This window comes from Trichosurus vulpecula, chromosome 4, assembly GCF_011100635.1.
Source record: "Trichosurus vulpecula isolate mTriVul1 chromosome 4, mTriVul1.pri, whole genome shotgun sequence".
NCBI classification, from domain to species: domain Eukaryota; kingdom Metazoa; phylum Chordata; class Mammalia; order Diprotodontia; family Phalangeridae; genus Trichosurus; species Trichosurus vulpecula.
Window position 1 is genome coordinate 146,794,863 of NC_050576.1, and position 25,616 is coordinate 146,820,478.

A 25,616-nucleotide genomic window follows, 5' to 3' on the forward strand; every position below is an offset into this window, starting at 1 on the left:
GGGATGATCTCTAATCTTGTGATCCTTCTGCCATTTTTCACAATCTTAAGGTCATTAACAATCACTCAGCAAACATATATATTTGCCAGTTTTCTTTATAAAGTTCATTTCAGCCTGGAGACTTCAACTTATTAAAAGCAGCTAGGTGATCTCACTTTCTTCCTACTTCTGTTACGTATCAACTCCTTATTAAAAATTTTTTTTTGCTGTCCTTTCTAGTTAAAGGATCATTCCTGGGTACAGAAAACAAAACTAAGGTTAAACAACTTTGTCTTCTCTGTGATCAGATAACACTATGCTATCTACCATGAGCAGCAATTGTCCTATCATTCTTTGATCTCCATTTTTTAAATGAACCAACACATTTTATTGGTACAGACAGTTCTCACTTTATGTCAATGGACCATTCCACAGACCTCTATGTAAAGCGATTTTTACGTAATGGAAATTTGCCTATGGACATATGGGGAAGGGAGGGAGGCAGGAAGGGGATCTCAAGACCATGGAGGGAGGGGGCAAGGAGATAGTTCAAGGACAAGTGGGGACTGGGGACAGAGATGCAAGGGCAGGAGGAGGAACTTGAAGGGGTGGGGGCCAGCCACATGGGAGCCTCACTGGAACTGAGAGGAGGAATGTGGGAGGGGAGCAAGGAGAAGCAAACACATGGGGGGCTGAACCTAGACATAGACAGGAGAAGACAGTCACTACATGGAGGTGAAGACAGATTCCTGGTACAGAAGGGATGAACGGAAGACAGACACACTGAGGTTGGACACGTGGGTGGGTAGGCAGAACAGGGTAAAAGTCTCCCCTCTTGGGGCCAGATGTCTTATGCCAAGCCCTGAGTCTGACTGGGGCAGCAGCAGTGGTGGTCTCTTGGAGTGTTTGTTGTTCTACTTTCGCTTGGATGCTTTTTTTTTTTTTTTTTGAGGGAGGGAACCTGAGCCAAAGGGCAGAAGTGGAAAGAGCACAATACTGTATAGTAAAGTTAACAAGGATTTTTTTTGGAATATAGATTTCTTTCAGAATTCTTTATGTAAAGTCAAACTTGCCAATTTCCATAATATTCCTCCTCTTGATTCATCCTCTTCTATTTACCCTTCTTTCCATTTTCCATTTCCATTTACCCTTCTATACTTTAAAATTTATGGTGCTTGGTACATTTACATAGATATGTACTCAGCACAGTGCCTGACACAAAGCAGACTGATTAGTAGATATCTGTAAACAACTTTCCTTTATCTTTCACACTGGAATTGTTTCCACGGATTCCGAATTTCGTCCTTCCCTATCCTCTGGACTGGCTTCCCCTACAGAACTTTGGTCCATAAGATGCTGCCTATCATTTGAAATCTGATCTTGTGAAATCTAGAGTACATGTTAGACTATGTCCTGCTTTCCTTTTCTCTACCACAAATTCTAAGAAACAGAAAGCACTCAACCCCAATATTCCCATTACTTCCTCTTTAAGAACCAATTTCTTCTTCCTGGCTGGTAAAAATCAGGTTCAGAATAGTAAATCTCCTCAATGGTCTCTCTTCTGGAAGGATGCAACTATCACTGGGGCCAGTTGAAAAACGGTTAGTGAGAATAATTCTACCTATTTATGTCAAGATCGCTACTTCACTTGTCTATTCTCTGTACTTTGTGCAATTGTCTATAGTCCGAGGCCACTGACTTGATTATCTTTTATTTTATTGGATTTTGTTTCCTCTGCACTTCTTTGGTTACTATTCTTCTTAATTACAGCTACTGGCTATGTTCTCACTTCTTTTCTACAATGTGGATACTAGCACTCCCCAGCTCTTCAAAGTATTTTTTGTAGATATTGTATTACCATCAGTAGGATGTTAAGTCCTAGAGTGAAGGGGTCACTTCCTCCTCGTCACTGTAACATCGGGACTTATTATTAGCAAAATGCCTTGTGTAGAGTCGATACAATCAATGTTTATTGAAGTAAACTGATTCAACATTTTTTAAAAATCTGACCAGGTTTAAAATGGGGGTGTTTACGCCGAGAATATTCTCTGCAGAGAACATCTAAATGTTTGTGCCCCTCAAATGAAACTTCATGAGACTAGTATTCAAAAAGACACATCCCCAGGAGAAGTAATGAGACTTCATTTCATGTACCAAGTGTTTAAAGCACAAATAAGCGACTTTGTGGTTTCTTTCTTTGGCACACTTCCTCAGAAAATCAAAGGGAACATTTTTGTCTTCTCCTCCTCCCATCATCAGCCAAAAATTTTTAAAGTGAGAATTTATGATTTATAGTCTTAATATATAATAACCATATTTCCCATGACGGCTATAAAGCACAGTCACCAGAGTTTAAATTCTAGATGGTCATTTGTGAGATGAAGAGAAATATTTCACCTCTTCTCTGTCACTAAGCTTAGATTTAATTTTTTCATCTGTCCAACTTGGCAACCACTCAGTTCATTAGGTGTCTACTATATATAAAGCAGAGGCAGCTAGGTAGGTGACTCAGTGTTTAGAGCACTGGGCCTGAGTTCAAATGCAGCATCAGACACTTATTAGCTGGGTTACCCTGGGCAAGTCACTTGATCTCTGTTTTCTTTAATCCACTGGAGAAGGAAATGGAAAACTACTCCCAGTAACTTTGCCAAGAAAACCACATGGTCAGTATTAGCGTGCTATGATCTATGGGATCATGAAGAGTTGGACACAACTGAAAAATCACAATATATAAAGTACTATTCTATCACCTGAAGTTACAAAGATAAAAGCAAAACAATCCCCAACCTCTAGGAGCTTATGCCCTACTTAAAACATTATTTTCCCAGGCTCTTCCAAAAACCTAATAAAATAAATCTAATTAATCTATTTCAGAAACAGTAAATCTCTATTATACTTAGTTAAAATAAAATACTCACCTCACACCTATTCAGTATCTTCAACTGACCAATTTTGGCAATAATTATTTGGCGAATAGTCCGAGAGTCTTTATTCCCTTCAGTCAGGGGATTCTGGGTGCAGGACAAGGACCGTAAACTTTGTAACTTATCTAATTCATTGATAGATGACCACTGGAATTAAAGGGAAAAAAATGAAAACGGCCAGATTTCAAACTAATTTGTAAATTCACACCAAACAGTATTAATTACATTCTCAGAACACTCAGGTTTGTCATGTCTAAAACACCAACTACTCTCCAAATTTAAAAGTCACATCTATTTTTACATATTTGTAGATATTACATATCTACAGATTAATGATCTAAATGGATACTGGTTCAGCAATTAACTGACTTCTTTCTTCTAACCTAACTCTATCTTTCTAGGATTATTTCATATTACCCTTTTACACATTCTACCTTCCAGCCCAATTGGCTTACTGGCTGGGCCACATACTACCAGGTAGGCCCCACATCTGGAATGTATTCTTACTTAAACTTTACTCAAAACTCAGCTTAAGTGCCATTCCCTAAATAAAGCCTTTACTGATCAACCCCAAAGCCCTCCAGGTGCTATTACTTCCCACCCACCAGCAAGCTTTGTGTTTACTGTATCTACATTTTATATTTAACAATCCCCTAGAATGTCTCTGAGGACAGGGCTGCCTGATTTTTGTCTTTGTATCCCTAGTGTCTAGCACAGTGCCTGGTGGTGTGTGGTAGGGAATTCACTGCTTGTTGACCAACTGATTGATTACACTTAGCTTTTATTATAAAGAAGTTCCAGGAAAATAAATGATTCTACTTTGTGGGACTATTTATTACTATTACTAAAGGGAGTACAGTGTCTTCACATATTCATACAAGCCACCTAGGGATGAAAAAAAGTCAACCAGGATGCTATATGCACACACAAGGCAAATTCACTCACTTGTGATATCTGATTGCCATTTATCACTAGGTACTGCAAGGAAGGAAACATTGAGGTTTTGCACCCTAAAAAAGGAGAATAAAGTTAATCATGCAGAAGTAGATGAGTGGCTAAAATATGATGAAAGAATTATTGTGATAGTGTACCTATTCCAGCATCTGGAAAATGTAGAGTAGAAATTCTATTGTCAGAAAGGATTAACTGTTCTAACCTGAAATTGAAGAATATGAATGTGCTTAATATTATAGCAATAGAATAACAGCACAAATAATCAGGCAATAAAAGGATTTTTAATCATTTTAAACTGCAAAATAGCCACACTGTCAAGGTTCTGTATAGAACAGAAGAGATGCAACCTCTATCCTGAATTCCACAAACATTTATCTGATGCTTATTAACATATAAGGGCCTGGGTAGGGGTGGGGGTGGGGGGCGGGGCCAGGGAGAGGGGTAGAGAGATAAAATGATGAATAAAACATACTGCTTGCACTCAAGGAAGATGCAATCTCTCTGAAGAACTTTGGAACTGATGGCATGACAGGGGAGACACTGGCAGAAGACCGCTCAGCATGGCGTGCCCTCATCAAAAAAAAAAAAAGTGCTGTGCTCTATGAGCTCTAAAGTAGCTCAAAAGAAAAGAGATATGCAAATTTAGAGATTCCTCCCCAAATGTTCACAGGGACTATTTGTGCTCACCCTATGGTAGAGCACTTGTAGTTCGTAATGGTCTGATCAGCCACAGTAGGACACACTGTAACTGAACTCTAACATAGTGATGTCATTTTGGTCCACTCCGATAATGAAGTACAACTACCAAATCACCAACACAAGGAGGCAGGGGTGAAGGTACATATCTGATAGAGGTAACAGTGGACAGACAGATATCCAGGACAGACAGAATCCGGAGACACTCTTCCTACACGTGAGCCAATGTCGTTGGGGTTTTTGGTTTGTATGATTTTTTTTCTGGTGGGACTACAAGATGGGAGGGTACATGAAAGGGGTGGGGGATCAGCAGGAGAGGAATAAAAAAGAACGTGATCTGCCTTGGTCAAATCAATGAGAGAAAAGTGACTTCTGTGCTCTCAGAAAGAGATCTATGGGGGAGGGGAAGGGGGAGAAAGGAAGAACTGAAAAAAGGAGCAAAGAAGGGAGGCCTAATTTGGGGAGTAGGAAGAGAGCCCACTGATGAATACTCCTATGGGTGAAGACAGTCTCTGAAAGGAGATGGGGACCTGGCACTGGGTGTGGCCCAGGGATTTGGTGACTCAGGAAGATGGGGAGTTGGAACCCCTGGGACAGTAAGACCTCAGGGAGGAGATTCTGATGCACATGGGGAAAATAATGAGGGGAGGGTATAGATCAGTGGTAAGCTGTATAACCAGGGATATGATAGGGGAAGACCTTACCATGGGGCAGTGTCCTCTCTGATACTTCCAATAATTGGCATTTTGGGTAGTGAGGCACAACAGAAAAGAGAAATCCTTGGGGCAAGGTCTACAATGCAGTGGCAGAAACCGCGCAGAGGGGAAATCCTAGAATCCATACCTTGGAAGCTCTGATTACATGACGTATACAGAGAAAAGAGAAGGACCATACAAAGACATATGAATTCACTCTAACAGAAGTGATAATTATAAATCAGTTCAAATAAAAATTTCCAAAATGAGTGATGATAAGTCATCAATTTAAAGAACTCCCATACATTATAGCAGTCTGAAATACCATATATGAAAATATCCTGAGCTATCAAAATGTTTATATATGTCGGTATTTATCAAATTCAGGATAACAAAATTTTTTTAATATTAAATAAAATAAAATTACCTGGGTAGATAGGCTATTTGGAATAGTTGATCTCCATCAATTGACTGGTTATTAGAAAAGTCTAGTAACTTGAGAGCCTGAAAAATATCAATGGGCCTATATAAAAAATAGAAATGAATTATATTTAGGCTTTTTAAAGAGCATTTTAAGATATTTATATATTCCAATTTGATATAAATAAGATCATACAGTATAGCAAAACCTCAGCAATTTATAATTTTGGTCATTCAGATTTTGTGGCAGTTTGGCCTAAGCTGAAGTTTACCTTTACATAATAAGAAGAAAGGAGGAGAATAAATGAATAGTACAAACAAAAGGGAGTATGGTAGAGGGGTATACATATTTAACGTAACTTCAGAAAACAAACTACTTAAGGACATTAGAACATTAACTCTTTTATGCAAATGGATGTCATTTATTACAAATTAGCCTAAACAATTAACAATTTATTAGAGCAGATATGACAGAAATTTTACTTGGAAAAAGTTTCTTTACAAGATAATTAAATGTTTTTTCCATTTAAAATTTTTTTCTCAATTACATGTAAACAAAAATTTTTAACATTCATTTTTTAAAAATTTTGAGCTCCAAATTCTCTCCCTCCTTTCCTTCCCCTCCCTCTTCCTTGAGAAGGCAAGCAAACTAAATATATTTTAAAAGTAATACTTTTTATTCCTTAATTTAGAGTAATTCAAAATGCTTGGTAAGATTTGAAATAAAAATATTTGAGAAATTATTTTTTATTATTCAGTTGTGTCCAACTCTTCATGACCCCATTTCAGGTTTTCTTGCCAAAGATACAGGAGTGGTTTGCCATTCCCTTCTCCAGCTCATTTTAGAGATGAGGAACTGAGACAAGCATGGTTAATTGACTTGCCGAGGGTCGCACAGCTAGTAAGTGTCTGAGACAAAATTTGAGCTCAGGAATATGAGTCTTCCTGACTCCAGGCCCAGCACTTTATCCACTGTACCACCTAGCTGCTCTTGAAAAATGATAAGGATAGTAAAAAACAATAAGAATAATTTTTGAATCACAATTGTAAGAGCACCACTAGAAATCAACATTAAATATTTTAAATTCCCACAAACTGCAAATCTTAAAATGTTGACTTTAGAATTTAAACAAACCATTCCTACCTTTCTGAAATTGTAATATCATTAGATGCAAGGTATAATTCTTCTAGAACTGGCCATCCTTGAGCGCACCACAGAACCTATTGAGAAAATTTGATTCAGGATAAAGAACTGTTACCATATCCATTTATTTAAACATATAAAATATGAGTTATTTCATTTCCAATGCTTTTTACTTCCACCTCCACATGAACTCAATTTAGTTACTGTTTTAGAAAGTGCCTATAGGATAAAACACACCTCCAGTTTAATTAATTACATGCCATGTTTCAGGCAATGAGTACCAGTGGGAAGATGATAAAATTCAAATATTAAAAAGGTATTTTAATGATATGATAATATGTACTATTAAACGTGTACACACACATTCAGAACCACCCAACACTGTTATGAATGAACCATTAAGAGATATCCTAAGGTGGATTAATACTGTTAAAAAGTTACACTGAGAAGACAGATTAAATATATTCTTATTTGATATAGTGTGCCATACCACTAAAGAAACACATGGTAAGAATAGGAAATCAATCATCAATATCTTTTCAACTGTAACAGTACACACAAATTCCAACAAACTTAATTCTATCACTTATTAATGAACTGCTAGGCTCTACAGTCAAATGAGTTGTTGTGATATTTCATTTTTTACTGATAAATCTAAACCAAGAGACTAGCTAAATCATAATCACATTATGTTTGAGCTTGGCTTTCATTATCTTTCTCCTAAACATACCCCTATTCCAAACACTATTTCTATTGAGGGCCCTGATATTTTTCCAAGTACCCAGACTGGCAACCTCAAAGTCTTCTTTGTTCTCCTTTTTCTTCACCTCCACAGGCAATCAGGTGCTAAATATTGTCAATTCTACCTCTACAAGATCACACAGATCTATCCCCTTCTTTCTACTTAAACGGCTGACTCCATGAAGTGAACCTCCTATTTACCCTTCCAGTTTAGCTACAAATTGTATCCAACTAAATGTAGTATACTTGACCTTTAAATAGTGGGAATTCTATGCCCCTCTGCCTACTTCAGGCACTCATTGCATCATACTTGGAATTACAGCAATAGCCCAATTCGGAGGCACTTTCCACTCCAATCCATTCTCCACAGAGCTGCTAAACTGATCTTCCTAAGGAACTGGTCTATGTCACTCCCCTGCTCAAAAACCTTCAGTAGCTTCCTATTGCCTCTAAGGAAAACAAACCTGACTCTAACATTTTAAATCTACTACAATCTGGTTCCCACCTACCTCTCTAGCCTTATGTCAAATTATTTCTCTTCATGTATAAACTCAGTCAATCTGGACTACTAGCTATTCCCCAACTCAGCATTCCATTTCCCACCTCCACGTATTTACACAAACTAACCACTCACCTAGGATGCAGTGCCCTCTTCAACTCAGCTTCTTAGAATTCCTAGCTCCCTTCAAGGTTCAGCTCAGATACTACCTTCTCTATGAAACCTTTTTCTAAAAATTTTAAAATTGTTTATTTTATTTTCACCATTCACTTCCATAAGATTTTGAATTTCAAATTTTCTCACAATTCCTCCCCTCCCCCCCCAAGACAGCATACAATCTGATACAGGCTCTACATATACATTCATATTAAATATATTTTCACATTAGTCATGTTGTAAAGAAGAACTACAACCAATGGGAGAAACCATAAGAAAAAAGAAACCAAAAAAAAGGGAGAGAGGAAATAGTATGCTTTGATCTGCATTTAGACTCCATAGTTCTTTTTCTGGATGTGGATAGCATTTTCCATCATGAGTCATTTGAAGTTGTCTTACATTGCTAAACAGAGATAAGTCTATCAAAGTTAGTTATTACACAATGTTGCTATTACTATGTAAAATGTTCTTCTGGTTCTATTCACTTGGAAAACTTTTTTTGATCCCTCCACCCCAATTGTTATAATTTTCCTCTCTCTCTCCTCAAAAGACCTCACCTCTCCATGCATATTATATTGACCTCCCATCCCGAGTGAATTACAAGTTCCTTGAGGATAGGGACTATGTTGACTTTTGTCCTGAAAACCCAGACTATAGTCTGTCCTGCAAATAGCAAGTGGTTAATAAAAGTTTTTTTTAATTAAATTTGATTTTAAAATGGAATTTCCTGGGAGTGTTGAAAAGCCAATAAAAATTCCAGTGAGAGAAGTATGTTAATGCAAAACTGACTCCATGAAGTGAACCTCCTATTTACCCTTCCAGTTTAGCTACAAATTGTATCCAACTAAATGTAGTATACTTGACCTTTAAATAGTGGGAATTCTATGCCCCTCTGCCTACTCAGCTCCTGCACTAAAATAAAGTTGCTGACAACATTTCAATTAACTTCAGACTCAACAAATAATGAGAAAGAAAGGTGGGGGCTGGGGGAAAGAGAAGAGGACAGGAGGAGGGAGGACACAAGACAGAAAAGGAGTTATCAGTTTTTTTACGTAATGTTCTATTTAACAAGCAAAACTTTTAATCACTTTTAAATACCAAAACTTTTGAATATTTTCTCTCTATAAGGCATATGAATAATGACATATTTACATAACCAGTGGCCCAAGATTTATTACAATGGTGACCTGACAACAACAGCATTTTGTTTGACATCCCTTTAAAAGATCATAGGATCATGAATCTAAATCTTGAAAGATCCTCAGAGATAATGGAGTCCAATCCTCTTATTTTCAGACTGGCAAACTGGGGTCCAAGAAGTTAAATGACTTGTCCAAGGTAGTATCAGAGACTAGATTTGAATGCTGATCCTGACTCTAAACCCAGTGCCCTTTCTAAAAACTGTTCCATGCCACTTTTCATTCTTGTGACTGAATGTGATGAAATGAAAATATGTATGCTTAAGCATATAAGTACCACATTTATGTTTAAGTAACCTATTAAAATAAAAAACCTTGCAATTCCAAACTACTACCAACAAATAAACCATGTCGTAAAAGCCAATTACCTCAGTCCACGTTATTCCTGTTCGATTAAGCACTAAAACCTTCAATGCAGAAAACATACATGATGGAGATGCTGAATCACAGGGAAATTTTAGCTTATTTTCACTGTGTAGAAAGATGAAAGCAGTGTGTTCATATCAGTTGAATATGACCAAACAAATCATTCAATTAAATTGCCAATTTGGAATATAAAACTAGGGTTTTGGATTGTCTTGTGTACAAAGGAATTTCTTTTTTAAAGAACCCAAAGGACCATAGAGTATTACACCTTAAAAACTCTGTTTTCACAATTTAACTTGGTGGTATCTAAAATACAGAAACTCTTCCTGGGATCTGGCCAGTTGTTCTGATGTGCTCATTTTATGGTACAAAAGACATATTTAGGGCCAAATAAAGTAATTCATTTTTGATAAAGTTTCCCCAATAAGTTTCAAAATAAAGTCAGGACCTAATTAGTTCCCCTACTCCCAAGAGCACCAATAACATAAAAAGCAGTAAACACTGACTTAATTGCTTTCTGATTCTGTTTCTTTGCCTTTGTGACTCAAAATAAAGATATCCAAGAAGCCCCTGTCCTTTTTGGTTATTCTAAAAACAGTTTCTTACTATTTATCCTACCTGAACAAAGCTAGGAGGAGCTTTGAATGAAACAATGAATGGCAGAGTCAATACTTAAAGGATAACAGCCTACATTATTGGGTCCAATCTAATAAAATGAAAATAATGGGGATAAATATAAAAGTCTAACACCTCAGTTCAGAAAATCAACATCATAAATCTGAGATGGGAGAGGCATGGATAATCATCAGTAAAAGATCTATAAACTGTACAAATCAGTAATACAATATGGCAACCAAAAAACAAATCATAATGTAATCTTAAAGTACATGAAGACAACCATAAATATCCAAGGAAAAAGAAGTGACAGTATTCCTATATTCTAACCCGGTCACAACACATCTGGAGCATTTTATTCAGTTCTATGTGCCACATTTTAAGAAGGACACTAATGAGTTACATAGTGTTAAGAGGAGGGTGACCAGAATGACAACCATTTAGCCTTGGAAAGATTTAGAAAGAACATGCTGGCTATCTTCCAATACTTTAAGTGCTGTAATGTGAAAGACAGGTTGGACTTGTTCTGCTTAGCCCCAAAAGCTAAGGAACAAAATGGTGGAAATACTTTTCAATATGGAACAAAATGGTGCCATATTTTTAGTTCATATAAAGAAAAACTTGCTATCTAGTGCGATGGGCTGCCCCTGGGGGTAGGGAATTTCCTTTACTAGACATCTTCAAGTAAAGACTGGGATGTTCCCCTGTAGGTATGTTTTAGAGGGGATTCATCTGCAAGTAAAGTTGTATCAAATGACCTCTGAAGTCTCTTTTGGCTTTTAAGATTTTATGATTCTGAACAGAAACTTAGAAAGAATTACCCTTTGAAAAACATGGCCCATGTTTCCAAAGAGGGAAAATGGTGGGTCAAATTACACCCACAGTTGATCCCACCTATCTCTCATTTTGAAATACAATTAATTTCACATCTATTGCTGTTATACCTGAGCAGGACAGGTGTGACACTCCCATACATGCAAAGGGAAAGCCTGATTGACACACTTGGAAAATCTGGTTGTAGGTTAAAACTAACCAAACACTCTGGATATACTGCACAAATGATTTTAATAAAATAAATTGAGTAGTTTAGTAAAATCTAGTTTCAGGCTTCATTAGAGTTCCATAATGAAATCATTCTTATTGCTATTTATAGGTCTCTAAACAACTACTTTTGAAAAGATTTTTCCCACATAGGCCTCAAAATATTTTGCTAACATCTCATATATTAAACTTGTAAAAATTCAATTAATTATTTCATTAATTTAATCAGCCCAAAATTTAAGAAAAAAATTGTGACAAACCCACCTCCTCTGCCACTTAATATAAACTAACAGACATAGCTCAAACTACATAGAAATTTAAAACTATAAAGTTAGCCTTTTTAATTATTAGTAATTTAACAAATTATTAGTGAGTCCAGGTATATAGCTATCTATAAGTCTAAAATAAGCAATATTCCCTTAAATTATAGGTTATGTTAAAAAAAAATAAAACTAAGACCTAATACTATCAAAATTTTTGCAGGGTTACAACCTAAAGGAATCAACCTCATTACCACCATAAGGCACTAAGAGACACTATGTGCCCACTGGGCACAGATTAGGATTTGTACAGAATGTTAACTAGCAGGCAACAGAAAGTTCATACCTGAGATTAAGAACTTCCAGGTTTTTGAGCTCATCGGCAATGAAGGTCACCTCATTCCATGATGACAACACATTTTTTGACAAATCCATCTTTCTGATATCTGAGAGGAGATGTTAAGAAACACTCACTTCCATTGATAAGAAAGACCCCAAATATATCAAAATATTTATAGCAGCACTTTTTGTGATAGCAAAGAACAAGAAACAAAGTAATAGTCATGGATTTGGGAACGGCTAAACAAACTGTGGAACATTAATGTAACAGAATATTACTGTGTGGTAAGAAAAGATGAATACAAAGAAATATGTAAAGACATGGACTGAAGCAGAGTGAAGTAAGCAGAACCAAGAAATAATATGCACTGACTACAGTCATAAAAATGGACAGGACAACAATCACACACACACAAAAAGAAGAAACTAAAATGAATGTTAAAAAATTACAAGAAAACTTGACACCAAAGAAGAAAAATGAGAAAACATCTCCCCCAACTCTTATTGCAAAGGGGGAGGGGGGATGAGGTCCATTGATGAAAAACATTCCCTAATTTGACATAATATAGTGATCTGTTTAGCTGATTTTTTTTCTTTAAAAAAATATTTTTTATTTTAGGGTTGGTCACCAAAATTAACAACATACTTGATGCTTTTTATCTATAGTACTACTAAATGTGTGAGTGTGTCTACTCTGAGCTCCTAACAGTGATGCACTTGATGCAGTGAGGAGAAGTTGGAAGACATACTAACTGCCAAATTTTGCAGATCTTGTGTGTTTCTTTGAACTTAGTTTCTGAACCTTTCTGTTGTCTTTAGAAGAATGCAAGTAAAGCTGAAAACAAAATGTTAGACACTGTAGTACAGCGTGCTATAACATTCAGATAAGATTCAAGTATCATTGTGTCTAGAATGGTCAGGGAAGGCATCAACCCAATTCTACCTTCCAAGCATTTATTAAGCACCTACTAAGTGCCAGGGATATGAAGACAAAAATGAGACAATCGCTACCCTCACAGGATTTACACTCTATTGAGGAGTACAGCACACAAACAGATAAGTAAATATGAGATTGAACAACACACACGCACACACGATTGAGAGGGGGACAGACCTGTGATCTACAATCACAGTACAACAGAAAAACACTGCCCTTGGAGTTAGAGGATCTAGATTAAAATCCTACCTCTGACATGGCAGAGATATCCATCTAACATCTCTGTGGCCTTGGTCAAATCACTTAAATTCCCTGGATTTCAAGTGAGCACAAAATCCCAATCCAGAAACTGTATTAGAGTGACAAAACCCAAAGACCAACAAGATCTCAGCCCAGCTACCTTACCCAGGACTGCAGGAAAAGACAGGTCACAGAGGCTGGGACCCCAAGTTCATCCACCCTATCACAGGCCCACAAACTATGCTTCAGTGTCTCTCAGACTTAGTCTACAGGAGAGAACAGAACCAAGAAACTATTGTCAGTCATACTTGCTGTCTTCTCTATTCCAGAATTAGGACTGAGAGCTCAGAACGGCTTCTTGAAGCTCTCCACCTGGACCCAATGTGGAAGAAGCGGAGTAACAAAAACTCTAGCAATTACAGAAAGAAAACTTGGAAAGAAACAGTAAAGAGTGGAAACCTTTACCTACTAGAGAGGATGAGGACTTAAGCAAATAGAAGAAAATGCCCAATAAATGAAGAAATATTAGGTGTTTAAAACTAAGATAACATTTTAGAAGAAGAAAATAATTTCACAGTAATTATAACAAGGAGGACTACATTTTAAAAAATGAATTAGTCACAAGGGCTCCAAAAATCAAAAGAAGAAATAAAGAAAGAATTGAAACAAAGAATAAAATTAGAACTCTGAAGGAAAAGCTTGGAAGGAGAATAATAGTTTAGAAAAGAAGGTATAAAACTTTATCCAAGTGGTAGACACTCAGAAATATTGACTAAAGCAAACCAAACTCAAGAGTTAAATGAAACAGAGAAAAAGAAACAAGAAATATTAGAACAGAGCTGAAGGCTGAAAAACTGGATCACATGAAAATACTTTAGAAAATAACTGAAATGGAAAAAATGCTCCAAAATCACTATTAAGTAGGGAAATATAAATTAAAGCAATTCTGAGGTTCCACCTCATACTCATCAAATTGGTAAAGTTGACACAAAAGGAAAATGACAAATGTTAGAAGGACTTTGAGGAAAATAGGCATGTCAATCCACTGGTGGTGGTCCAGCCATTTTGGAAAGCAATGTGGAACTACCAAGAAGTTACCAAATTGTATATGCCCCCTATCTCAGCAATAACATCATTAGACCAATACACACACACACACACACACACACAAAAAAAACAAAGAAAAAGGTAAATGACCCATGTGTACAAAAAAAAAAGTTCTCTTTTTTGTAGTGGCAAAGAACTAGAAACTAATGGAATACCCATCAACTGGAGAAGAGCCAAACAAATTATGGTATATGAATATAATGGAAAACTACTATGCTACAAAAATTATCAAAGAGATGGTTTCAGAAAAACCTAAGAAGATATATAAACTCATAAAGAGAAGAATAAGAACAACCAGTAAAACAGTTTATGAAAAATAGCGAAGTAAAGACAAAGAACTTTAAAAGACTTAAGAGCTATGATCAACGGGATGACCAACCACAATTTCAGAGCACTGATAACTGAAGCACGCATATCTCTACCTCCCGATAGAAATATAATGCACTCAGGGTACAGAATGAAATATGACAATTCCAAGAATTTATTTTGTTTGTCTATATTTATTTGTTGTAATCTACAAGTCACCACCTGAATGAAACCCCATATTTAAAACACTTAAAAGTGCAACAAAGTCCAGAGCTTCCAGATCAAATGGGAAAAAATACTATAAGGAGCCAGGATGAAAGAGATCAAGTACCAAGGAACCACAATGTGAAGGAGAACAAAACTTAGAATAAAAAAACAAGAGGCAAAATAAAGAGACTAATAACTAAGAATAACCCTGCAAAGCAAATTCTTTTTTTATTCTGAACTTAAGAAATAAAACCAGGATTTCCATAACATAGTACAATAAGAAAAAAAAAAAGATGACTGCACATCAAACTGCAAATCTATTATGAAATAACTTACCCGGGGGATGGAGCCAAGATGGCGGCTGGAAAGCAGGGACTTGCGTGAACTCCCCACCACGTCCCTCCAAAAACCTATAAAAAATGCCTCTGAACAAATTCTAGAACTGCAGAACCCAGAAAATAGCATAGGGAAGCTGGGATCCACCCCAGGACAGCCTGGATGGTCACTGGATGAGGTCTATCGCGCAGGGAGTGGAGGGGAGCGGAGCTCAGCGTGGGAGGCAGCAGGACCAGCCAGACCAGGAGACGGGCAGAACAGGCCCTAGCACACTGAATCAGTAAGCTGTGGCAGTTACTAGACTTCTCAACCCACAAACACCAAAGACAATGGAGAAGGTTAGTGGGAAAAGCTGCGGGGGACAGACTTCGTGGTTCAGCCACCGCCCCGGGGCAGCGGGGGAGGTGCAGCTACAGAACTACAGCTACAGTTACTTCCGGCCCCAGGCCCATATGGTGGGAGAAATTAAGTGCCGGATCAGAGCAGGAGTGAAGAGCCTGCTGAAGATTTGTGTCAGGTCTGGGTTGGTGGTTCTTGAGGAAGGAGTAGTGCTGGGGTGGCAAAGCTGGCTATATAGAAATAGCTCTGAAATCAACAGCGCATCCCATCAAGCTTGGAACAAAGTACTCTTTGCTTACAAGCAGTCATACCCCAATGAAGAACTCAAGGGTCAAGTAAGTTGGCTGGGAACATGGCCGAGCAGCGAAAACACACCCAGATTCAGTCTCAGATTTTGGAATCTTTCTTTGGTGACAAAGAAGACCAAAATATACAGACAGAAGAAGTCAACAAAGTCAAAGAGCCTACCTCAAAAGCCTCCAAGAAAAACATGGCCATGTTGTGCTCAAAAAGGAGTTGGAAAAGCAAGTTAGAAAAGTAGAGGAAAAACTGGGAAGAGAAATGAAAATGATGCAAGAAAACCATGAAAAACAAGTCAATGACTTGCTAAAGGAGACCCAAAAAAATACTGAAAAAAATATTGAAGAAAACAACACTTTAAAAAATAGACTAACTCAAATGGCAAAAGAGCTCCAAAAAGCCAATGAGGAGAAGAATGCCTTGAAAGGCAGAATTAGCCAAATGGAAAAGGAGGTCCCAAAGACCACTGAAGAAAATACTACCTTAAAAATGAGACTGGAGCAAGTGGAAGCTAGTGACTTGATGAGAAATCAAGATATTATAAAACAGAACCAAAGGAACAAAAAAATGGAAGACAATGTCAAATATCTCATTGGAAAAACCACTGACCTAGAAAATAGATCCAGGAGAGATAATTTAAAAATTACTGGACTACCTGAAAGCCATGATCAAAACAAAAAGAGCCTAGATATCATCTTTCAAGAAATTATCAAGGAGAATTGCCCTGATATTCTAGAGCCAGAGGGTAAAATAGAAATTGAAAGAATCCACAAATCACTTCCTCAAATAGATTCCAAAAAGAAAACTCCTAGGAACATTGTTGCCAAATTCCAGAGCTCCCAGGTCAAGGAGAAAATACTGCAAGCAGCCAGAAAGAAACAATTTGAATATTGTGGAAAAACAATCAGGATAACACAGGATCTGGCAGCTTCCACATTAAGGGACCGAAGGGCTTGGAACACGATATTCCGGAGGTCGATGGAGCTCGGATTAAAACCAAGAATCACCTACCCAGCAAAACTGAGTATCATGCTCCAAGGCAAAATATGGATTGTCAATAAAATAGAGGACTTTCAAGCTTTCTCAGTGAAAAGACCAGAGCTGAATAGAAAATTTGACTTTCAAACACAAGAATCAAGAGAAGCATGAAAAGGTAATCAAGAAACGGAAATTGCAAGGGACTTACTAAAGTTGAACTGTTTTGTTTACATTCCTACATAGAAAGATGTAGATGTGTATGATTCATGAGACCTCAATATCATAGTAGCTGAAAGGAATATGCATATATATATATATATGTGTGTGTATACATATATATATATATACATAAAAAAAAGAAATAACTTACCCAGCAAAACTGAGTATAATCCTGAATGAAACGAAATATGGATATTTAACAAACTGAAAGACTTTCAGGTATCTGTGACAAAAGACTAGGACTCAATGGCAAATTCAATATATAAGATCCAGAAGATCCATTAAGTAACAGATGACTTTTAAGCATTCCTGCTGGAAAAAACAGAATTGGGTAGACATTTATGCATAAACACAGCACACAAGAAAAACCATTTACACACACACACAAATTTAAACAATCTAAAAGGGCTAAATGATGATCAAGTGCCTAACTGAGGAGTGGGGTGAGAGGTGAAAGGTCCACTGTCCTTAAAGAATCCTTTGAGGGTCAAAAGGAAAGAAACAAAGAAAATTCTGCAATGTTGTTCAATTTTGTTTGAGTAAAGAAAAGAGATTACAGGAATGAATACATTGGGAAGAAATGAAGAAAAGGAGGGGAGAGACTTACAAACTTCTCACCCTTAGGACACATCTGGAGAAAAACATACAAACAGAAGAGGCTTGGGGGAGAGCACCTGAGGTTCTGTGGTCTGACATTCAAAGGTGTGCAATCAATCAGAGTTTGGAAGAGGGGTCATCTCTGACACTCCCTACAATAACTAATCATGGCTCATGTCTTCAGTCCAACTATACTTACCTTTATCCAGCAATACTCAATGACTCTGCCACTTCCTTTGTCTGTGCAAGCTCCCAAACTTCCCAGTTTTGATTCAGGCAACAGTATATCAAGGAAATTATATTCTGAGTACCCAGAGCAGTAGCACCTCTAGTTAAACTGGCATGAAAATAATACACTGGGGAGAACAGCTAAATAATATGAAATCTCTCTTGAAAAGAATTTTTTGGTAGCAGATATCATCTTAGATTCCAATGATCGGTCATTACTGAAAAAGGATACTAGGACATGTTTGTGCAATTTCCCCTTTGTTGCCAGCACAACTCACTGCTGAATTCGAAATGGTGACTTCTTGCAACCTGTTCAGCTGACTGAATGAAAGATAAATGGATTACATGCAAAGTTAAAATAAGGCCAGTGAGTATCATAGAACCTTAAAGTCCTTTACGATTCTTCAACACAAAATGATCCCTCCAATTCACCTGCCATGCAGTTATCTCATAAGTACGTAAGACTGTCAAACTACAAAAAAAAAATGGGGGGAGGGGGGACCTCAGATGAAGAGCATAGTAAGGAACATCTAGGAAAAGCAATAAGGGTCTCCACCTCAGGAATGGGGAAACTAGGCAGCAAAAATAAGTAGACAGAATCTCAGTCCAAGAAATTTAACAGGAAATTTTTCTCTGTGCTCTCAGTATAAATACCATCCTAAAGTTACAACAATATTACTGGGAATCAAATGTTACTTTTAATTTTCTCTTTGTAAACTCTTTTCCTTAGTCATCCAAACACAAATTTAATCAATTACTGTAATACAATACCTTAAAGCATATATACTATATTTCAACATCATGATTTCTAAATTATTTCTAACCTAATTGAGAAATTGCCACAGATATAAAGAGCCAGCCTTCAAGCCAAGAATAAGTAAATGAATAAAGTATATATTAAGCACTTATGAAATGCAAAGCACTAGTGCTATGCATTAGGGTTAAAAATATAAAAGGAAGAGAATCTCTGGAACTCATATTTTAATGTGAGAAGAAAAACTGTCAAGAGGAAAAACTCTTTACATCAAATATCACTGACGAAAATTTAATACATAAGGAACTACTGACACAAAAGACCAATAGTTCTTCACCAACAGATGTCACAAAAAATGTAAACAGAGTTCTGAAAAGGAGATCTGAGTTTAATTATGTACCTCTGATACCTGATGGCTGTGGGGAATTCACAGTACTCTGGGTCAGAAGAGTACAACCCAAAGCACACCCAAGTGTAGTCAGAACCAAAATAAAATATAGTCCCTATCTGATTTCAACGTGTTTATGTATTCATAGAAAAGAAATATGTAAATGTGTAGTTTTCCAAGTCAATATGAGTCCACAAGGATCCTTCTCTGTGGATTAGTGGCCCCTGCTTTTATTTGCAGTTGACACCACTGCTTTTAGCAGCTCTCTAATACTAATTCTCAACTCTAGGTTGCATAGACAGTGATCACCTACAATGGCTGGAGTTGCCTCATACGGGAATTTATACTAATGAAATCGAAGTTGTAGCACCTATCCCTATTCAGGAGACTAGATACAATAATTTATACTTTTCAAATTATCTACAGAATCAGTCACTTTAATCAATAACAATTCTAACGTGATGTGCCTGTAGTAGCAATTTAGATTTGAAGATCTTTCCCACCCATTAATAGGCCATGTGACCTGCTTAGGAAGCCTAAGTGACACGTGATGGGAGGAGTTGCCTGACAGGAAAAGGAAGTTATGTCACAGGAAATGCAGAGAGAGAGAGAGAGAGAGAGAGAGAGAGAGAAAAGCAGTTATGACTGCTAATGGCTGCCCTCGTGATAGTTAGAGCTGAACAGGCTGACTTAGTTGTACTGTGTGTTTGTCTTTGGGAAGACCCCAGGTTGGAGAGGTTTTGGGATGGCAAGGCTCCATGTTGGGATATTGTGTATTGAATGTTCTACTGCTCTGACAGATTGGATAAATGACTATGTGGGATATGGTTCTCTGGTGTCTGAATAAATGTTATACTTCTGCCTTCTTTATGGAGAGTCTCTCATACTTTGTGAGACAGAACTACAAAGTCATATTGACAACTATCATTGATGTTTTTTCCTTACTGATATAGTGCCCCAAAGTATCTACTGAAATGATACTCGCAAAATGGAGTTATTATATAAACCATTACCTCTCTATATCCACAGGACAATTTGTAAGAATTATTATTGCTGCTTATGATCTGGGAGAGGAAAGAAAACGGGTACTCCCTTTTATGTACATCCAATTTTTTAACATTATCAGAGCACATGGTGTTCATTGAAGGGATATCAAATCATTAATGTAAAATATGTCTCCTTTTGGATAGAATATATTTAATAGTTCACTTATTTCAATAAAAAGGCAAGAAACTACAATCTCATCAAGAATTTTATTCTTTAAGTCTTCTCAAATGATTTTTAAGAAATGTAAGGTCTGCACATAAGTAAAAAACTAACTAATTCTGTGATCTTTGATTGGTCCACTCAGTTGTTGCTATTTCCACTTTGGAATATGCCTAACATTAACATCATTATCTTCTTAGTTAATAACTATGTAGCAAAAAATAATGAACATAATTATGCAATGGTTCTGTCCAACACTGCTGATAAAAAATTGCCTGTGCTTAATTAGCCTGTATTCCAATATGGTTACATTTCACCCAAAGTGGCCTACTTGCTGCAATCCAATTCCAGGTTGCATCTTTTCACTGTTAGTCTTTCGTCCCTGGAACTCAATGACTCTTCATTTATCAGTGCCTCTTGGAATCCCTGGGTTTAGCCAAGGATCAGGTCATGTGCTACCTTCTATGTGAAGTCTTTCCTGATGTCCTTCATTGTCAATGCTCTCATTCTCCTCACATTATCTTGTATTTCTTTTCCATTTACATGATAGATCCCACAGTACAATGTAAGCTCCTAGAGGGCAAACATTGTTTTTCACATTTGCTTCTACACAATAATATCCCCAGCATCTAACATAGTGTCTTGTACATAACGGGTGTTTAATAAATGCTTGCTGATGAATCACAACTTGTAATCTGATATTCAACATTATTATGTAGATCTCAGTATCCCACTAAGTCCTATTCCCTATGGCATCCCTTATGAAATTCCTATTTCATAAATGAACCTTACTGTCTTTGCATAAAATCATATTTTAATGGTTCTTTAATCTTACAGTTTAAGATGGGATTCAGAGAGCTACCTGGCTCTACTACCCTAGTTGGCTTACAAAAAACGAATGACAATACGTACACTGAAAGGGGAAAATACGAAAAATGGAGGCACAAAACTATCAGCCCAGAGCAAGAGGGCAGGAATAACTGGAAATAAGAGTGCAAAGAACAAATACGGTGCATATATAACCATCACAACACCAGCCTTCCAGTAAGAGGTTTCAAATTTCTTGTTTCCTTTAGTCCTCAGCTTCCTTATCAACAGTGCAAATAAAGGTAATGTCTAATCTTTCAGTGTAACCCAAGATATGGCAGACCAAATAAAGGACAAAATCCTAAGTTTATGAAAGTTTCTGTACCAATCTGCCAATCAGTTAACACACTGAGGCCCTCAGGCCCAAGTGGAGTACACCATAAAAATCTAATTCATCAATATCAATTCCTCCTACCTTTGGAATTTTTTAATAGAATCAAACCCAACAGTTTCTACAGGTTTATTTCCAATAATAATCATCTCATTTTCATCTTCTTGTTTAGCATTTTCCAATCCATAACGATTCTTAATTGCAGTGAGAAAGTCCACTCCAAAATTTGCCCGGTTTGGACGGATAAAGGATCCTCCTGTAGGGTGCCTAGACAAGGGCACAAAGGAATATATAAAAAGAAAAGCAGTCTTTTTGAGAAATCAAATATCTGTAACATAATGTTTTGTAGGTTTATACTAAATTAGAAAGCATAGCTAGGGGAAACAACATGAATTGATATGCCACAGTGAACAAAGTTCAATTCTAGGAGTCTGGAACTATAAATTGTTACTGAGTTTTGAAACTGGATTGCCATGTGACCTTAGGTAAGTCCCTTCACCTGCATCTGTAAAACAAACCACTGTATACTTATTTCAGTGGGAAGTTAATAAGGATTCAATGTTCAATTAGTGCAAGTATTCTGAAAAAGTAAAAATATTGCAAAATGGTATATCAAGATAGACTGATGAAAAATAAGAATACTGCACATTTCTATAGCAATTTTGCAAAGTGCATTCCAAACAGTCCCGTAGTACAAGTATTGTCACTCAAATTATATAAATGAAGAAACCAAATCAAAGTATGTGATCCTCAAATCACACAACTAATTATAATATACCATAATGTACACAGTACACTAAATGTAGGATAATTAAAATTGTGTCTCTAAATCAAAATCTAGCATACCATAATCATTCCCGCAAATTTGTATTTATATTTTGCTATGGCTTTTTAATATTTTTGTCAGGTTATAATAGAAAAATGAATTCTATCACCCTATCTTACTCTTATTTTTACTAAGCTTGGGGAGAGATTTTAAAAGACTTCCCACAATCAGTATCATGGGATGCTATATTATATTTCAATGAGATTTTACTAATATATATATACTAAATATTTATTTTATATTACTAATATAATACTAATTATTTCTAATATAATGCCAAATATTTCATGATTGCCAAGGTGGCATTATGGAATAGCCACTTTGCAGCAAAAAAATATATAAATCATATGAATCACCAAAAATGATATGAAGCTGTGAGTCCGAAAGAAAAAGATTCCAAACTTACCAGCTTCTATTTTCCAAAAGCACTATGGTATTTTTTTAATGGGAAAACAAAATCCTGGTATCACAGAAACTGCTCTTAAACTAAGTTTTGAAGTATGAAAATAACTTTTACAAAAGAAAATTATGTGATTTTTCCTTTATTATTGTGCAACATTTTTAGTTGGCACAATCAGTTACTAGATCCTGAAAGTTATTATTAAAGTAAAATGCTATTATATGTATACTGCTGTTCTAGCTGTATCTTCTATTTGCATAACTCCATATTTCTTTATATTTCTCATGCTTGTCATTTTTAATGGTGCAATATTCTATTCATTTCAATACATTTCATTACACTGATATATCACATAATTTATTCAGTTATTCCCTCAACCACTGGACAAGTTATTTAAAGTTTTTTACTATTATAAATAATGCTACTATGAATATTTCCATTGAAACACATTTTTTACTTCTTTTTAATTACTTCACTGGGGTATATTTCCAGTAGAAGGTCTATTGGATAACCACTACGATCAGTTTTAAAATTTTTATTGCATGCTGCCAGACTGACCTCTAAAAAGATTTGATCATTGAGACAGGAAAAGTATGATGAGCACGAGTATGTTCATTATTGAAGAATGAGTTCAGGCAGTTTATCATCATCCCTAGTAGGCCGAGCAGTGGATGTAGAGGTAGGGGACACTAGTAGGTGAGCCAGTAGCACAGAATAGATCTTTTCAATGAAAGTGGAAAGCTAGGGAGGGGCTAGGGCAAGGAGGAGGAGAATAAACCCTATAATAGGTCTTTCCTCTTTCTCTCTTGCTAATTATAGTCCCTGATAAAAAAGTTAAAATGTTAAGCATAGTTTAACACAATGCCTAGCACATGGCTGGCACTTAACAAATGTTCATTGACTGAGCACTATCCTTGCTGAGATTTGCTGGCTGTGACAAATCCTGGGTGCCAAATCCACAGAAACTTCAAAAAGTTACATACTACAAGATTTTTTGTAGGGAAAGGTTGGGTATGTAGCAATTTATAATGAGACTTATTTATTCTGGTAAGCTTTTGAAGATAAACATACTTGGAATCCTTTCAAGGAATTTACATAATTAGCCATTCATCATGATAGAAGAAAATACTGACTTCTGTTATATGTGCACATAATAAAACTTGCTTTAACAGTTTTTTAAACTGGCCCTGATAACATCTGTTTTCTCATCAGAAAAACAAAAGGTAGTAACTGACAGATATGCTCTTGAAAATAATTTCCAGATATACTATATTGAGTTTGATTCCCTAAAAAATATTTTAATATTACATGGTGGGTGTTGGTGTTGCAAAGGAGGATACAAGTAGCCAACAATATTTTTGTGCCCTCTGTTCTCTACCCCTTTATCTCAGGATATAACAATTAGTTTTGTTTTTAAGGTTAGGGTCACAGAATGGTCACTCAAGTCCCCATGGTCCCCTCCTCTGCATTCTTATGAAATCAAATGAAATTTTGTCTACAAACACAATTGCTCAGAACTCCCAGTTAGGAGAATCCCTAAAATGGAAGCAAGGGTTTGGCCTTCTGCCCCAATTTCAGTTTATGTTCATCACTAGTTAATTTGCAGTAGCAAAGAACTGTAAACAAAGTATATGCCCATCGACTAGGCAACAGTTAAACAAACTGTGGTACAAAAATGTAATGGAATATTACTGTGCTATAAGAAATATGGAATATATGAATACAGAAAAGCATATATTTGCATGAAATGATGCAGAATGAAGAAAGCAGAATTAAGAAAACATATACAATGACTACATCAATAAGTGGCAAGAATAACCACCACAAAACAATAAAATGAATGTTGAAAAATTACAAAGAACAAGGTTCCCCAAAAAAGAGCTATGAAAAGGTATCTCTCCCCATTCCTTTGCAGAGGTGGGGGAAGGGGGAAGGTTGTTAGGGGGGAGGGGACAGGTGGGTGGGAATTCCCAAGGGTGTGGAACATTGCGTATATTGCTAGATTCTTTGCGTATTCTGATTGGTTTTGCTTATTTTTATTTAACTGTTCTTCCTCTTTGTCTTGTTTCTTTAAAAAAAAATATCTTTGTTATATAGGATAGCTTCTCAGGGAAGAGGAGGAGGGAGAGGGAAGAATACAGGCAGAAAATCAGGCAATATAAAAATAATATATATCAATTTTAAAAGTCTTTTAAAGAACTCTAGCGTATGAGTCAGTTCTATCTTCTGGCTCAACTATCTCGATAGTCCAAAAGCATTCCCAAGATTCATAAAGGAATTCCCTGTGTTTCCTTCTGAACCACAAATTCTAAGAATGCCAATCATTTCTTAAATTCGTACCTTAATTTTATTTATTTCTATTTACTTTTTAGTATTTTACAATATATCAGAAGAATATCTTCCAGGGATCTAATACCTTTCGTCTGAGAATCTCAAAGTACTTTTTAATAATCTTCTACAACTACGTATTTTAGAAACCCCTAATAGGGTTAGAATTCCTGGAAGAGATGAAGCAAGAGTTAAAAGAAGTTTTTTGTCAATGAAATGACAGTACTAGAGGCAAAAAAATGGAAAATAATTAAGAAGTACTGAAGAAAGAAACCCTGTCTAAACTACAAACCCCCTGAAAATTAGGAACAAAAAGATGTCAATAACTCTATGAGACAACAAGAAATATTAAAAACAAAGTAAAGATGTCAGAAAAATAAAATAAAATACAAGGTATCTCATGGCCAAAACGACTGACCTAGAAACAGATTGAGGAGAGAAAAAAATTTAAGTATCATCGGACTACCTAAATTAAGACCAAAGCAAGAGCCTAGACACATCATATTTCAAGAAACCTTAAAAGAAAACTGCCCAGATCGCCTAGAAACAGAAGGCAGAGTGCAATTAGAATATACTGGTCACCTCCTGAAACTCCAAAAAGGAAAACTTCCAGGGAACAACATACCCCAAAATTCAGGGCTTCCAGGTCAAAGAAAAAAATACTGAAATTAAATTCTTTTAAAAAGAAAAAAAG

The 25,616-nt window shown here is 36.3% G+C and overlaps 1 protein-coding gene across 1 annotated transcript in view; it reads right to left on the minus strand.

The window, feature by feature from the left end:
• TBCE (tubulin folding cofactor E) overlaps window positions 1-25,616 on the minus strand; it is a 79,231-nt gene that overhangs the window by 18,520 nt on the left and 35,095 nt on the right. Inside the window, exons 4-12 of the mRNA XM_036754522.1 lie at window positions 21,453-21,635; window positions 18,055-18,143; window positions 12,036-12,135; window positions 9,776-9,878; window positions 6,813-6,889; window positions 5,676-5,771; window positions 3,995-4,059; window positions 3,849-3,913; window positions 2,898-3,050 (exon numbers count right to left, since the gene is read on the minus strand). Of these exons, the coding sequence (XP_036610417.1) occupies window positions 2,898-3,050; window positions 3,849-3,913; window positions 3,995-4,059; window positions 5,676-5,771; window positions 6,813-6,889; window positions 9,776-9,878; window positions 12,036-12,135; window positions 18,055-18,143; window positions 21,453-21,635 (931 nt within the window). The remainder of the gene's footprint in view (window positions 1-2,897; window positions 3,051-3,848; window positions 3,914-3,994; window positions 4,060-5,675; window positions 5,772-6,812; window positions 6,890-9,775; window positions 9,879-12,035; window positions 12,136-18,054; window positions 18,144-21,452; window positions 21,636-25,616) is intronic.